General features: G+C 43.5%; 3 protein-coding genes across 3 annotated transcripts in view; 1 reads left to right on the forward strand and 2 right to left on the reverse strand.

Annotated features, from left to right (window-relative positions):
* LOC122376026 (glycine, alanine and asparagine-rich protein-like) overlaps positions 1 to 2,222 on the forward strand; it is a 6,475-nt gene extending 4,253 nt beyond the window's left edge. Inside the window, exons 3-4 of the mRNA XM_043355682.1 lie at positions 1 to 85; positions 422 to 2,222. The exon at positions 1 to 85 is cut by the window's left edge and continues 120 nt beyond it. Of these exons, the coding sequence (XP_043211617.1) occupies positions 1 to 85; positions 422 to 548 (212 nt within the window). The 3' untranslated portion in view covers positions 549 to 2,222. The remainder of the gene's footprint in view (positions 86 to 421) is intronic.
* A 113-nt stretch (positions 2,223 to 2,335) lies between these two features.
* Positions 2,336 to 5,035, reverse strand: LOC122376025. The gene has a single exon (XM_043355680.1). The coding sequence runs from the start codon at positions 5,022 to 5,024 to the stop codon at positions 2,778 to 2,780; it is 2,247 nt and encodes a 748-aa protein (XP_043211615.1). The 5' UTR covers positions 5,025 to 5,035; the 3' UTR covers positions 2,336 to 2,777.
* An 8,668-nt stretch (positions 5,036 to 13,703) lies between these two features.
* Positions 13,704 to 16,400, reverse strand: LOC122376027 (macrophage migration inhibitory factor homolog). The gene is made up of 3 exons (XM_043355683.1): positions 16,191 to 16,400; positions 15,187 to 15,359; positions 13,704 to 13,954 (listed from the first exon to the last, which is right to left on the reverse strand). Exons 1-3 carry the CDS (start codon positions 16,296 to 16,298, stop codon positions 13,870 to 13,872), a joined length of 366 nt encoding a protein of 121 aa, XP_043211618.1. The 5' UTR covers positions 16,299 to 16,400; the 3' UTR covers positions 13,704 to 13,869.
* Positions 16,401 to 16,528: the final 128 nt, after the last annotated feature.

Genomic DNA, 16,528 nt, shown 5'->3' on the forward strand with positions numbered 1-16,528 from the left:
AATGCGTGCCGGCTCAACTCTGTCAGCTGAATTCACGAGCTCAGCTGGCGGGATACAGATATGGCGCACTGATGCAGCTGGCAAGGTGAGGAAAAAAAGGGGGCGTGAAGGGATTTTAGGGGTGGTAGAGGGAACATGAAATACGGTCTCAAACGGCAATGTGTTAGTGGTATTTCGTGCAAGACACTGTTGGCTACTTCTGCTTCTAAATGGACGTGTTATTTTAGTGTCAGATCCGTCATTGTTCTTCACGACACAATGAAGAATCCATTTTGTGAGTTATATATCCCTAGTTTTGTGATGGTACGTGAACTTGCTACACACAGTCATGCTTTTGGGTCTAGCCTGTGTCTTGTGTCACTTTTAAGAATCTGGCTTGATTCGTTTTTTTTTTTTACACTCGTGTTTGCTTTTCTTCCAGCCTGCCGGTCTCATGGCTTCTGATGAAGAATTCGCAACAATCAATGACGTCACTTTGTAGAGCCGTGACTACGTCTTCGCCTGATGCTAGTTCTTGCCAAAGGAGGTATCCAAACTGTAACTTGTGAAGGTGAAAACTGAGGAAAAAAGTTATTTTGTGATGAGGGAAGTCGCTTCAGAATGAACAAGCTATTATTTGCTCTTTGAAAAAAGTATTCTATTGTTGCATCTAATTGTTATGTATGTACTCTAATCCATTGAAGCTGGGGGTTGTATTGGCATTGTGTTCATTACGATTGATTAACCCGCGCCCCACTGGGGGGGGGGGCTATTTATAGCCCCCCCTCCCGTTTTTCGGCAATAACTTCCAAACCGCTTGACGTATCGACGCCAAACTTTCAGTACCTTAGGCTGCATCACTTTGACACCTTGTGTCAAAATTTGAACTTCGTAGCTACCATAGGTTGACCGGAAATGACGTCAGAGTGACGTCATGTTCGGCCGATTTCGACGCAAAACATTGAACCACGGCAATCGCTCCCAAGGGCTCAGTTTTTAAGCTAGATCCAATTTCTTTGCATGGGAGGACTCAGAATAGACTGCGCTATCAAACTGCTATCTCGGATTTTCAAAATTTTGAAAATTTTGAAAATTTTATAAAATAAAATTCAAAATTTAAATTTTTACATTTTTTTTCAGAAAGTTTTTGATTTTTCGAAAAAAACCGGAATATATGTGATAGAACGCATTATTATGACTAACTCTAGCAAGTTTTAGCTCAATATCTTCAAAAATGGTCAAGTTTTACGCATTATTGCAAAAAATTCACAATTATTAATTTTTCAAATCATTTTTTCAGCACGTATTTGACATCGTACGCCAATATAAATAGCACCATCGTGTTCCTGAGCTCAAGCTGCATCCAATAGACACCTTTTTTGTTGAAAAATTTTAACTTCAAAATTTGACCTTTTTTGACCTGAAAGTGACCTGACCTAAGCTAAATTCGACTCAAAATGACCTCAAATGACACAGACGACATCAAATTCGAAATCTCTGATCTAAATGGACCATAAAACATGTGTCACGTGACCGACACATGATATAATATTTTCGTGACCTGTGATGACCTGACCTTGACCTGAAAATCAAAATACAAGTTTGGTACCCTCAGGGTAACAAGAGCATCTGTTCCCGAGTGTGTGATCCAAAAATGAGCCTGATCTGACTTGTAAGCCGGCGGCCAGAGCCCAAAACGTGAACAAGCCAAAATGCTAATAATTTTTACTTTGACCTGACCTGTGACGTCATCGGTGACCTCGAGGTAAATGAAATTAGGTTTCGCTCGACAGTTTTTCCGGGGCTATCAGACGCCGTTTGAATTTTGACGATCGGCCCAGTAGTTTCGGAGTTAGGAGGGGGGGCTATGAATAGCCCCCCCCCCCCCCAGTAGGGCGTGTTATACGCAGACCCCAGTGGGGCGCGGGTTAATAATAATATCAATCTAATACAGCTTATGTTGACCAGAATTGTATGGGTACACCATTGTGCGAGAACTGTGCGTCTTTTAATTTGAGTTCGTGTCAGCTTTAAACTAACTTTATAATAGCAACCGTCCTGTTTTATAACTTGCAATATTTATTTTTTCTAGTGCCGTTAATCTCTTTTTCTGCATTTGTTTCTGGTTGTTATTCGTATATCTATGTCGGCCTCTTTCTCTTGTAAGTTGTGATAGACTGTTGTGTAGCTATTTGCATAGTCCTAAATCATTAAAGCGTTAATAAAGGGCATTCTTGTGGGGAGGTTTGTCTTTTGATTTCCGTTGTTGTCATTAGAGAGGTATGTAGTTAGGTAAGAACGCCGCCTATCATTAAGTTCAACATCACATATAGCCACGATAAAACAAATGTTCTCGTTTTCTATCGTTTTCTTATAGCAGACGCAATACAAAACACTACAACAACAAAGCGATTAAATCTACAGACAGGTCTAGTAATGACGTTACACAAAGCAGACGAAATACAAAAGTCAGGCACAAAACACACACATATTATAAAACTTTACGATTGTAACTTGCTACGATCGTCTCGTATTCATATCTCACAAGAGCATCGACGCTTATTTGTTTCTCAATCTTAGCACATTTGGGAACACGCTTCATTCTACATCAAATTATTCCCAGAATTATGCCACGTGGTATTGCAAGGCATGCACCTACTGCTTCTGCGAGACTATTGTGCTTTCACAGCAAGCTGGTACTCAAATAATAAACAAATTAAAACGATTTAATAATCAATACTTGATTCATTTAACCACACATAAGACTGAGTCAAATTATATCAAATGAATGTCTCCCTTCACAGCAAGTTCTTACAATAGCAAAACAGCTTTTTCTCGCCAGCTTCAGTTATGCACTCACTTTGCCCCTTATAAAGATTAAGTCGGGACAAATCCAGTACAGACATGGTATGCTTGAACTGGCATCTTTCAGCCAGCCAATCATCCTCCTGATCTTCTGAACGACTTTTTGGCTTCGTCTTGGGCGCACCGGTTGGAGGGGGCCCCTTCCAGCATCTGATAGTGGCTTCAAATTCTCCCATGCCAGGCTCGGTCACAAATTGAACAACGAGTTCCTCAAAGGATTGTCTCATCTGGCTATTATCCTGCTCCCGGGCACCTTCAGAGATAGTATGCTGCGCAGAAACTACACGTGAGAGGGATAGTTCTACGCATTTCTCGCGCGCTTCACCTAGGATAACATTATTGATGTGGTATACAGTAATAAAGGCCGCACGCAGCACAACAGAACTATTGGTAGAAAGAGGTTTTCTGGCGCGGCATACACACCAGTGAGGTGCAATCTCTGCCGCTTCACAGGAACGCTCTTCGGCGATAGGTTCAAACAAAGACACTCCCGGATGGCGCATTGGGGGTGGAACAGCACCTCCAGCATCTACTAGGAGTTGTCGTAGAGTCGCATGAACGTCAAAGAACGTCGTGAGTCTATGACAGTTGATGCGTAGGTTGGCAACACGTTCCGGGTAGCGTTTCTCGTACCAGGGAGGGAGAAGAATGTAGAAGAATGGAAGACGTGATTCGTAACCACCGAGTTCGGTCTTCATGATTGATCCTATACGTACTCCATGATCGCTAAAGACCAACAGAATGGATGAATTGAAGCGTGACGACTTTGTGAAGGTGTGTATGAACTTCCCAAGTCTTTTCTCCATGGGATGGACGTACGTCAGTGGTCCACGATGACTCAAAGAATTGCTAAACACGAGGGAAAACTGCGGGGTCACCTCCGGTAAGGAGATGAAGTCTTCCAACCACTGAATCTGAAGGTCAAAATGCGCTCTCTGGTTAACACACGTGATTGTGGATTTTTTGACGGAGGTAGAATTACCCATAGCACGATAGAGTGGTCGCATATAGTAGTCTGTTGGGGTGATATGAAATCCCTTGCGGTTATAGTTAAAGGTGGACATGAAAGATTCATCTTCTGTGTAGAGTGTGCTGTATCCAAGGGAGGAGAAATTCTTCCACAGGAGAGGCAAACCATCGAGAGGTTTTCCAGAGAATGGTTTTAGCTCGTCAATAGTCATTCCTGCAAGCAAAGGCAGCATATTTGGGAGTGTGTTCCTGCCGACTTTAGTCAGGCCGTTCATCATAATAGCACCCAGCGACTTCAGCTTCTTGTCCACCTCAGGCATCTGCCTCTTGAAGTTGAGTCTGGAAACCGAATCGATAGCAACCATGTAAACATTGAGCTTGTCCTCACTGCTGGTAGAACTAGCAGTCGATTTGGAGACTTCCTTTGGTGGCTTTGGTAAAATGAATGCTCGGAAGTCTTCGTATATTACCGACTTACTACCCTTACAAAAACATTGAACTCTTACGAGCTCATCCTGAACAACGATCGGTTTTGTGCTCCCAAAGCAGGCAACTTTGCCCTCAATTTTGTACTTATCGTCGGATTTTCCCTCTCCGTCTCGTCTCACAGCTTGAGTGCAGCAGGTGACTTCACACTGCTGGTGCAATTGACCTTTGTTCACGTGCATGCTAAGGTTGCTTCCATTTTGTTGCAATTCTATTGCGTAGTTTTGACGGCATCCACCGAATGGTTTTTCGTTGTTGATTATTCCTGTTACCGTGGGGTCCCAAGGATCATATTCATGCAGTTGACAAGCGCTAGTATTTACCACAAGACCTGTGGGGATGGGATGGTTCGGCAGCTTTGCTCCATGAGAAGGAGTGGTCCTCTTACGATTTGAGACTGTGGTTGTTGTTGAGGGACGTCTTGTCGTTTTGTCACGTTTTCTTGTTGTTTTGGTTGCTGTTTCTGAAGCTGTGGATAGTTTCCTGAGGGCATTTCTCGGCGATTGGCTTATCCAAGCCTGCTTGGTGTTGTCATCTGGAGTTGTTAGACGACTATATCCTTCAGATCGTTCCCAAGAAGGAGCAACCGTTGGCGCACTTTGTTCTACTAAGACATAGAAATTGGACTTAGTGGCCGGAAAAATGTCAACGTAATTGATCATTCCGACTACAGCTACGACAACAAGTACGGCCATGTATTTCGAATAATTTTTAGTTGCGGCCATTATTCACCTCCTTCACTCTTCTCCTTATCTCCGCTGATTTGTACTTCTTTCTCTTCTTCCTCGCGTTTTGCTTGTCAGGCTTTTTCTCCTTCTTGGTGTATTGCAAACCTAAAACGATCGGAAAGCATGTGAACAAAACAATTCAAAGTTGATTTTTGTATAAGGCTATCATACACGACGGACAATGGAAAAAATATAATGCTAAGCATCGTGCATCAACTATACTCTGTTCCGTTTCAAGTTTGCAGCCGAAGTGCCCTGCTGAAAGCAGTGCGTGATTTCTGTATATACAGCTCTTACATTTTAAGCGCAAATCCTTGAGAGGAGGAGCGATCTGCCGAAGAAACTCCAACTGCAAGCTTGATATGGAACAGACTATAGCAAGAATAATTTCTAGAATAGAATGGTGTGGAACAGATGGCCGCCTATTTGGGCCCTTCCTTCCAAGTTGATGATACAAGTTCGCCTGGATTGCCCGATCGTTTGGTATTGGTCAATGGTCAGTGTCTGTCCATTGTTGTGTCCATGGTGCTGGCTCAGGGATCGTACATATCTAAGTTGAAATTATTCTAAAATGAATAAGAATGATTCAAAAGGACGAAGTAAAAGTCGAGTGTAGTATTCAGTTATGATCAAATATAATGATATTCAAATGTGCATTCGACCTTCGCTCATTTTTGGTAAAAATATAACCAACTTTGGCGCTCTACCAAATATTTTAGAGTTCATTTTCTTTTGAATTTGCATGAAGCGGAGCTTAAAGTGTAAGGTTTTGACCGCGGCATATTCGACTATCCGTTGCCGGCCTGGAAGTCTTTAGTCTGCTCGATCGCGGCGTCCTCTATAACTAACAAACAGCCTCAACAGCTGCCCGGTCAGCGCCGGCGGTCACATGCGACATTGCCACTCAGCTTTGTAGGTAATTCCTACATACAACTCATCCTTCCTATGTATGTATTACATAGATGCCACGCGTTCCCGGTTATAACAGTCCGGGTTCGAAGCGCGACGGGCGCTTGACATTTATGGGCCTCCTGCCAGGATCCGCTACTGTGTGACCAGAGCTCTGTTCGCCCCCATTTATCTATCAGCAGGCTGCGAGCATGCTGCTACTTCTTGCCTCCTCATTATTGGTCCAATTCAAGTGGTCTATTCGCTAAACCAATGAGAGGCGAAGAAGCGCCAGCAATAATTTCCTTATATGGGGAAAACCGACAGCACGCTGATATAAAAACAGCGACCGAACAGAACTCAGGTTTGCACCCGAAACTAGCTTAATCCCCTCCCATGGACGCAAATTGATCGCTACCGTTACAACGCAAACACAGCTATCTTATCAGTCCAAACAGATAGAACCTAAGCCCTTAGATCAATTGCAATAATGCATTCACCGGATGCGATGTGTAAAGAGTTTTCACTTCAAGCTATCGCTTACGTTTAAGCACTTCGTTTAATGTCAAGTCCTGTTGCATATCAAGGCATGGTTTTATTCCACTATCGCCGCCAGTAGCCAACTCTACCATTCAGCTGGTTATAATCGGTTTGCTCTAAGAGCTAGAACCGTTCACAGTATAAGTAGATATTTGGCTGCCTTTTACCAAACAATCAAGTAACTGTGGCTTAGGAGTGTATATTTGTCTAGGGCTTGCTCAAAGCAAAGTCGACTCAAAGCGAACTGAAAGCTCATGGTGAAGTGAAGTACTTGAAATGAGCTCGAAAGCCAGAGTTATGAGAAAGCATATCATTACCAGACTTTTTGTTTCCTTGCTTGGTGCCTTCATCAGTGACAAAATTTTTGAATGTAGCAAAGGCGCACCCATAGTATTCACCTTGATTGGCTAATTTGTATATACCTACCTAGAAATTAAAAGTTTCTTTTTTTAATTTGAGTTATTATAAAAGCAATGCCGTTATAGACATTGCTTAATATGTTATTACTATGTTATGTAAATTGACGATTATTTCCATTTGGAAATCAATCATTCAGAATTTTTTGATGCCACAAGAAGGCACATAAAACACACTTACTGCTACAGGTATGTTGTAAAAATGGATGTTAAATGACTGACGGCTACAATCCAGACAATGTTTGTCTTTGGTTGTTGCACGTGGCCTACATCTAGTTTTAATCGTTTTTTTCTGCTACCTACATATCTATCCATGCTACGTCACCGATGAATCCGTGGGGCTTTTAGAACACTTGTTAGTTGACCCTCTTGCATGTTACGAAATTGTTGTTACAAAAATGTTGCTATGCTTGCATAGAAACACATCCAAGCTGCTTTTAATCATCACCAGGCACCACCAGAAGGAACGCGGCTCACCTGGCTAGCGTGCCTAGTGGCAGCCAGGATGGAACCGGATAATATCTCTTATTATATTCATAATGTCTCTCAAAACTGTGCTAAAAACCATCACCAGGCTTGTTTGAAATGCCCGTAAATATCACCTAGGAGGAAGCTAACTCCGAGGAAAATCTTGGAACATTGATGACATTTCTGGGAGCATATTCGCTCCCCTTCGGTGTCCAAATACCAGCATTTCAGATCCGCGCTAGTGTGTACTGCCCTACCACTGTAAGTGGCAGATGGCGAACCATGGATAAGATAATAGTATCATTACATCCATGGGCGAGCCTTGTGAAAACAAAATGGCGGCAGCGGCGTCAGATCACAAAATGGCGGACGACTGGAATTTCTACTAGTGTTCCACTGTTAATCGGTGTGGGATTCGCTGATAACTTCAAAGACGAAAGAAATAAAGAGCCGGAAAACATATTATTCCAACAGCGTTCCTTTTCGTTATTCCGCGCCGTGCTGGGGGAACGTTTTTACGCCCCCCTCCCTCAGGTTTTTTTCGCGAGTAGGTCTAAAAAATGGCGGCGCTGCCTGCCGCCGTTTTTGGTACACCCGTTCATACATCGTTTCCGCACATGTTGTGAACATTTCCGACCCAGGTCGTTTAAAGGTAGACTGCCACCTTTTTTCCACAAAACGGTTTTCACTAGAGCTGAGCCACCTATGTCCCAGACTGAAGTCGGTTTTCCGAAATTCGAACCCGTTTGCGAGAAATCGGAGACCAAAGTTCAGTTTGATGCCATTTTTTTTAGTCCAAGAAAACCGACATCTCTACTGTTTATCGATAACTTTGAAACATGAATTTTCTTATCTTTTGGTAAATATATGTCAAAACTTTGATTGTTTCGAGATCAGAGAAGAATTTTGGAGTGTCAAAATAAAAGTTAAACTTATATATTCAGTAGTTCATTTTTTCCAAAAAAGTGTGGGAAATGGGGTTTAACATGGGCCAGACCCATTCCAAATGAGCCATGATTTTTAAATGTTTTACGAACTTAAATGCAAAATAAATTAAACATGGCCAATTTCTTATGAAATCATATATTAGTAAATCATAAAATACCTTACTTTTTCAAATAAAATGTAATAATCTTATGACCTTGAAGTCTAGTGATGTGTAAACATTGTCGCTAGACATTAACCGATTGATAATTGTATGATAAATCGACAATTTTTTTCGCGATTCACGTGATGATACTTTGTCAGGTGAATTCTAAAATTTTGTTTTGTCCAGGGAATAAATCATAGGCCGATCTGAGAAAACTTTTTGAAGGTGGCAGTCTTCCTTTAAGGTCAGGTCACCAACTCACGTCAAGAAACTTTAATTCAGAAAAAAATGAAAGGCTTCCTATAGCTACACCGACTGAACGATCACTTTGAAACTTCCAGCGATTGATATTAGTAACAGTATGCATAAAATGTGTATCTCGGATTTCTCTTTATATCTGTGACCTAAGTTCAGGTCAATTTTGCGACCTCTCCATTACCTATACGGCAATGCAAGAAAATTGAAATGCGCCTCTTTTGGACGAATGTCGTTCAAAACGCTATCAAACATCGGTTCATGGCCCAGTCGCTACGTGGCCCAGGAGCCGAGTTAGACGGGGGGGGGGGGGAGGGGCGTGAAAACGACCCCTCCCCGTCCCCCTTCCCCCATCGCTCGGCGGAAAGTACAGGCCACCAGCACGGTGCTGCATATAGTTAGAAGAAATGGAAAGTTAAACGTTTGCCCTTTGAGACGAATTCACGCTATTGGATTATTCACTGAATGTTCATGCTTTTTTAATCAAGTATGTACCTGCGAACATTTATCTAAAGGATGCGTGTGTTTTTTGGTTACGTGCATTTACATATTGCTGCTTTAGCCATTTTTGGAACTTGGAACCACAGCTTGGCAAACAGGATAAAAAATAAGCGTTTTTCCTTAACCACTTTTTCTCACTTTTGCGATTTTAGTTCGTTTACTTCAGTTTCACCCAGACGTTTCTATTTCTATTTTCTACATTATTTTTCTTTGATTACATACAATTTTCCGACTGAAAATTGGCTTCGAACCATCGGCGATTTTGCTTGTGTGACTCATTAGCTCAAATAAGTTTTCAATAAAAAATGTCAATTTGAGCTGTTACGAATGTGTTTGCAAATGCAGAAGACAAAAGCTTCAGGGATACATTAGGTATCTTATGCAATGATAAGTAAAATATCCATTCTTTTTTACCATCATGCAGACGCAAAAGCGGCTTACCTAACTTATCATTTGAGTTGGCAATAACGTAAAAATCTGAGTAATCTGCTTCATAGAACAAAATATTATTGAATTAATGAATGCACCTCTGTGTAGTTTGAGTGCGGAGGTTTATGAACGGAAATACCAAAAACGACTTAAACTTACCTGCTACCTACATGAGTACACCGAGGTAGCGGCCCCTCCTCTTCATCTGAACTCTCGGTACAGAGTGACTTAAACTTACCTGCTACCTACATGAGCAGACCGAGGTAGCGGACCCTCCTCTTCATCTGAAGTCTCGCTACAGAGTGACGAAAGGCGAGGGAGAGGGGCGTGGGACGGCTGCCGATAGAGCACGGGTTTATCAGGGGAATACCTACCACCGCGCTAGAGTTAACACTCTCCCCCTCTCCCCTCCCAACTCTCTCCATACATTAACGGTAACCGCTAGGGTACACAACAGATAAGCAAGCGCCGTTTGAAACTTTACGTTATCAATTAGATAAGCGCTTTCATGCATACATTACTAGGAGGCAAATGGATACAATTTTACATCCGCATCACCAGTGTTTCCAGCGTAATTGCTGCAAGCGTTTTATTGCAGTAAATGTGACGAAAAAATGCATAATATTTTTACAGTTATTGTCCCCCCAAAAATAAACTATATAATGGGTGGCGGGGAACGGTTTTGAACATAAGGCAGCGCCTATGGCTTTGGCCTGGCTGTTGCCATAAGCCGACAAGCGAAAGTAGTGTCAGCTGTTTTAAAATCGTGCTAGAGGTGCCCCCTCTGCCAAGTATCTGAAATTGACTTCTCTGTCCTTTACTGGCCTGATATCATCCGACCTGCCGCATTCCAGGTCATTCACTTTTTCCAAATATCATCCACGGTGGAACCCCGCCGAAAAGGAATTAACCCTCGCCCATGTAGGGAGGGGGGTTGGTGCAACCCCCCCCCCTGAGGTTTTTCTTAGCTACACGCCGAACCGTTTCAGATAGCCTGCTCAAATTTTCAGTACCCTCTGGGGTATCCTTTGCGCAGCTTTTGGTATTTTTTTTTGTCAAGGTCATGTCAGGTCACGGAGTTATGACGTCATAAAGGGAACAACCTCCGGCCAGATTTACGCTAAATTGGAGATTGCTTCACATTGGTATAAATGCCGACTGACCTGACACACTGATGGATTGTTTTAGAATCACAACTGGCTGATTTGACATTGGCACAATGTTCGTTGACATTTTGAAGGTTACTAAAGGTCAAGGTAAGGTAAGTGACCTCGGTTGACCTGTAATGACTTCTTGCACTTGTATGCCTTTTCGTAGTAGGGATGCCCTGAATTCGAATTTGCTATCCATTTCAGGCATCGTCGGTTGTTTCTTGTAGTTCATTTTGGGTCAGGGTCAGGTCAGTGACGCCACACGCCTGACGTGACCCAATGCACAAATGACCTTGTAGACTTCCGATGCTCCCAACGCATCATTTTTAGAGTTATGAAATCGAAATACACACCACACGATAGAGAATTGATCAAGGATCGCGATAGTGAAGGTTTCAAGTCGATATCTCTCACCATTTTGCCGCAATCGGCGCGGAAATATGAAAAAGTTAGATTTTTCCGAAAATTTGACCTTTGACCGGTCATAAGTAGGTCAAATGTTGACCTAGGACCACAAAATATACCACCAATCGCGAGATCTCGTTGAGAGCAATCCGTTGGTCTTTTCCGTTAAGCTCTACGACGCTCCGTTTTCAAACGCCAGGGGGGGTCGCACCAACCCTGCATGGGCGAAGGTGGTAAAACACCGTTTACGGGCGAGGGTTAACCTGCGTTGTGCTGTGGGGAAAGGGGCGTTTTCACGCCCCCCCCCCCCCAGGTTTTTCTCGTGGCCGTTTTAAGCTCACCTGTTTTACATTTTTCGCACATGTTGTGAAAATTTCAGACCCGGGTCGTTCAAGGTCAGGTCACCAGGTCACGTCAAGTGACCTTACCTCAGAAAAAGGTCAAAGGCTCGCTATAGCTACACCGATTGAACGATCATGTTGAAACCTCCAGCGATTGATAAGAGTAATAATATGTATAAAATGTTCATCTTGGATTATTGAAATCTATGACCTAAGGTCAGGTCAATTTTGCGACCTCTCCCATGTCAAATAAACACCATGCAGCACTCCTTCTGGTTCAGTAACCTGCAACGGCGTCGCGATCAAGTGTGAATATTGCAGTCAATATTTGAACAAACGGTGGTCAGGCTTCAGAAGAGAGGAATCTGACCGGTCCCACCGCTTCCAATAAATAACTTAAACGTGGGGAGAGAGGGCAGGAATCGCGTGACTTCTGATAAACTTAAAGCGTTTAGATGGAGATGCTATAGAAAGGCGTCACGTGGATCCATCGGTCTCTGATAGTACCTATCATGCTATCCTCTTAGGGCACTAACTTTGTGTCTGAGAGCTCAAACCAGAGTAAATCGCTCTCAGGTTTTGCCAGTTGGATTCTGGGTAGCGCGGAGTCTGAGACTTCACTTTTGCCGCTGGTTTGGCCACTGTGCGTATGTACAATGCACACATGTGTAATGAAGTGAAAGGCACACAGCTGTTATCAAACATTGAGACATTTCTTGACACAATAATAATAATGCCATATATTTCGCAGCAACAAAGGTAAATGCATTTTTGTGAAGTTGAAGACACGGAATGGAAAACCACCAAGTCGACTTGCAATGAATAAACACTTGATTCAGTCAGCAAGGTGCCCCTTGGATAAGTTAACCCGCGCCGTGCTGGTGGCCTGAACTTTCCGCCGAGTGCTGGGGGGGGGGGGGCGTTTTCACGCCCCCCCGTCTAACTCGGCTCCTGGGCCACGTAGCGACACGCGGTAAGCGGCAATCGAAAGAGCGTCAAAAATAAGGACGAAAACACTTCGGTCATTTTTTGGGTCAGGTCAAAGGTCAGGTCACCAGAGGTCACCAAAGGTAAAATGTTGACTATTTCAACATTTTGGAAACTGCCAACGGCTATCTCGGGAACCGATAGAGCTACAGCGCCGCGGAAAAGCGCATTCGATAGCCCTTTTACAGACCTTTCTGAGTAATGTTCTCAGATTTGACCTCAGGTCAACGGTTTAGCCTCCAGAGGGCAAAAACTCCAAAAATAGCCGTTTTTACGAAAAACGTTTTTTCGTCAATAACTTTTGACTCATAAGCGCCATGACATTACTTTTGCCAGCATCGTGTTCCTCTCGTCGAGACGCGTCGAATGAACTATTTGTTGACCTTGAAAGGTCATTTTGAAAATTTGACCTCAGGTCAAGGTCATGACCTGACCGAAAAGGGTCATGTTGCATATCAGTCGATCCGTATCGTCGAGCTGAACACATCTGACGTGTTTTCACCGCTCTAGCACGTCTCTATCAAAAGTTATAGCCAAAAAACTGCTGGCGACCGTTCATGACCTGAGATGACCTCAGGGGCACACAGAGGGGTCACAGGTGCATTTTTCCTATTCAGTGTGTCATGTTTACCTATGAACCGATGTTTGAGAGCGTTTTGAACGATATTCGTCCAAAAGAGGCGCATTTCAATTTTCTCCCATTGACTTATAATGGAGAGGTCGCAAAATTGACCTGACCTTAGGTCACAGATATCAAAAATCCGAGATATACATTTTATACATACTGTTACTCATATCAATCGCTGAAAGTTTCAAAGTGATCGTTCAGTCGGTGTAGCTATAGCGAACCTTTGAACTTTTTCTGAGGTAAGGTCACTTGACGTGACCTGGTGACCTGACCTTGAACGGCCTAGGTCTGAAATTTTCACAACATGTGCGGAAATGATGTAGGAACACGTGTACCAAAAACGGCGGCGCTGCGCGCCGCCGTTTTTGAGATATTTGCGAAAAACCTGAGGGGGGGGGGGCGTAAAAACGCCCCCCCCCCCCCAGCACGGCGCGGGTTAACACACAAAAAATTCGTGCAACTTATCATCAAGCCAACTGCCCAACGAAGTTGAACGATAACAACTTCAATGCGAATTGAGAATCAATCCGAGAATTACATATTTTAACAAAAATCGAGCCCCGTTCAGTTTACCAGCGCCATAACCAGCTGATCAATGGCGTCATCACATTGCCGACCAGTAACATCATCACACTGTCGACCACTGACCAGTGACGTCATCACACTGCCGGCCAATGTCGGACAGCGTCGACCAATGACGTCAGATATTGGATCCTGTGACGTCATTTCAGTGTTGTGTGGCTCTATTTTGCCTTCCTCAGGTCAGAGATGAGAACTCCCTTATGTCCAACGTCGTCAGCGGACGGACTGGTGTAGAGGATGTACATCCTGAAACAAAACAGCACATCATCAGACACTTGTTCCTCACTGTAATCGTCTCTTTGAACACAGCACGAGAATTACCGGCTGAATTACTGAACATTGATTTCACACAGACGATCAGCTTCAATCAAAATTATTTGTACCTGGCTCCTATTTCCCAGACTTGCAGCTCGTATTTGCAAATATTTACAACTCCATAGGGATAGACGACTGGTCAGGAATTGTAATTGACCTAATTAATGAATCGCACTGCGTTTAACAAACCGGTATACCTATTATCGGTGTTCAAAATTTATTTTGAAATCATTATTCCTATCACCAAAACTATGTGCGCTCACCAATTTCCTCGGTAATTCAGGTAGCAATTCTCGTGCTGCGTTCAAAAAGATGTTAACAGTGAGAGTCTAACTTAGAAAAAAAAACCAAACTTTACCAAGGAAATGACATGTATGTGTAATGGCGTGTGTCATATCATGTCATGTTTTGTCATGAAGGTATGTGAAATGTCATATGTCATGCCATTCATTTTAGTAATCCGGTTTACAATCCATGTTCCTTCTAAGTAGTCGTTTTAGGTGCATGGCTCCACCCATTATTGAGCATGCTACCTCCTGGAGCTTTCCACATGAACACTAACGACAGACGAATAAAGTCATAAGAAGTAAAACCACTCTTGTAACATTGATCGAATGGTTTGCATAGAGTAGAGTTCACTCATTTCGCACATACGCAAGCAATTGCCCACACAACCAACGCATTCGTTTGTTTGAACGAGCCAAATGAAGTTAGTCGAGTGGGTGAGTTGCGCGTCCAGCTATGTGGACCGGTGTTAAACATTTGACTCGAAATGACCACGCTCCACTAGAGTTTTCATCAACTTTCCGATCGGACGAAGAAGGTAACGACCTATTCGATAAACTTTGTTTAGCGTGGGCTGTGGCTTGGGGGGGGGGGGGAGGGGGACGTTACGTTACACACACCGTTCATAACAGAGGGTTAACTAAAACGTGAAAAGAGAAGACTACGCTTTATCTGGCTAGGGCTAACCTTGCTGTACTTTTGCAGCTATCTTGCAGCTATTTTTGCAGCCAGGTCAATCACAACGAACACAAACACAAAAACACTAAGATATAAGCATACACATATGACAACCCAACTTCCGTCGTCCTTTTCAAAGCCTACTTGGTTCTAAAATAAATAAAAACTTCGCCCCGGCTGGATTCGAACCCAGGCCTCACCTGTTCCCCGGTATTCCGAGATGCTCCTTCATGAAGTTGAAGAGTTTCTCTGTGTGTTTGCGGTTGGCCTCTTCATCGATGTTGTTGACAGATGTCAGCCGACAAACAGCGCAGGGTTCTGACGTGCCTCCCCACATCATGAGAGGGTTGGGCCGGAAAACGACCGGGAACCACTGATGGAAGAGAGAGAGAGAGAGAGAGAGAGAGAGAGAGAGAGAGAGAGAGGGAGGGAGAGAGAGAGAGAGAGAGAGAGAGAGAGAGAGAGAGAGAGAGAGAGAGAGAGAGAGAGAGAGAGAGAGAGAGAGAGAGAGAGAGAGAGAGAGAGAGAGAGAGAGAGAGAGAGAGAGAGAGAGAGAGAGAGAGAGAGAGAGAGAGAGAGAGAGAGAGAGAGAGAGAGAGAGAGAGAGAGAGAGAGAGAGAGAGAGAGAGAGAGAGAGATATGATGTTAGCTGATGGTAGGTGCCAGGTGGTGTAAGATGATGGTAAACGATGTTTGATGATGTTAGATGTTAGACTATGTTTTAAAATGTTAAATGACGTCAGTTGATGTCATACGACGATAGCTGGTGTCAGGTGATGTTAGATGATGTCAGATGATGTTAGCTGATATCAGATGATATTAGCTGATCTGATGTCAGATGATAGGTATTGGATGATGTGAGGACGTAGCAATTAACATTATGAAGACGTAATATCATCATTCATCATCTCCTATAACATCACATGACTGATTCAGTTTACAATATCGTACCTACCTTCAACTCGGTAGCTGAAGGAGAACCCCGTGATTGGCTGACTCCTCGTGACGTCACGCTTGTCAGTCTTCCATACTGATACGTTACGCACTCAGAGCAGCACATGGATGAAATTTGGTAACACTTGAACATCACTCGTCAAGAAATTGGCAGTTCCCAACAACCGTTTGAAGCATTTCCGCGATAACCTGCACATCTAAATCGGCTTTTACTTCGTTACGCAAGAGAGCGATGTGAACTGTCACTTACCTCTAAGCCAAGTCCCAGCATCTCGCTCAGGAGTTTCGTAAGATTCTGTACAACCTCTGGAGTGATCTTCTCTTGAGGCACATTCGTGTCAATTTCTAGAACTGGCATGGTTGAAGACCTTCAGCTAGGGCACGTGATCCTGTCAGAATTCTGTCAGCGAACTACACTGAACAACGTGGATGCTGCCTGAAACCAACGAGAGGTTGTCCAGATGTCGCTAGTTGTCGTTCTCACACCTCGCGTTACTATCGGTTCGCCGCGGCATGGTGTAAACTATGGCTTTGGGGCGGTGCCGTAGGCCCAAAGCCGTAGCCTGTGGTGTTTATTTTTGGTGAGGT

This window comes from Amphibalanus amphitrite, unplaced genomic scaffold, assembly GCF_019059575.1.
Source record: "Amphibalanus amphitrite isolate SeventyFive unplaced genomic scaffold, NRLGWU_Aamphi_draft 001989F_arrow, whole genome shotgun sequence".
In the NCBI taxonomy this organism is placed as follows: domain Eukaryota; kingdom Metazoa; phylum Arthropoda; class Thecostraca; order Balanomorpha; family Balanidae; genus Amphibalanus; species Amphibalanus amphitrite.

Coding starts and splice junctions, on each gene's coding strand:
- LOC122376025 (XM_043355680.1), bottom strand. CDS start 5,024: ATGGCCGCAACTAAAAATTATTCGAAATACATGGCCGTACTTGTTGTC.
- LOC122376027 (XM_043355683.1), bottom strand. CDS start 16,298: ATGCCAGTTCTAGAAATTGACACGAATGTGCCTCAAGAGAAGATCACT. Junction 15,360..16,190: donor TGCTGGGACTTGGCTTAGAG/GTAAGTGACAGT, acceptor CTCTTCCATCAG/TGGTTCCCGGTCGTTTTCCG. Junction 13,955..15,186: donor CTCGGAATACCGGGGAACAG/GTGAGGCCTGGG, acceptor GTTTTGTTTCAG/GATGTACATCCTCTACACCA.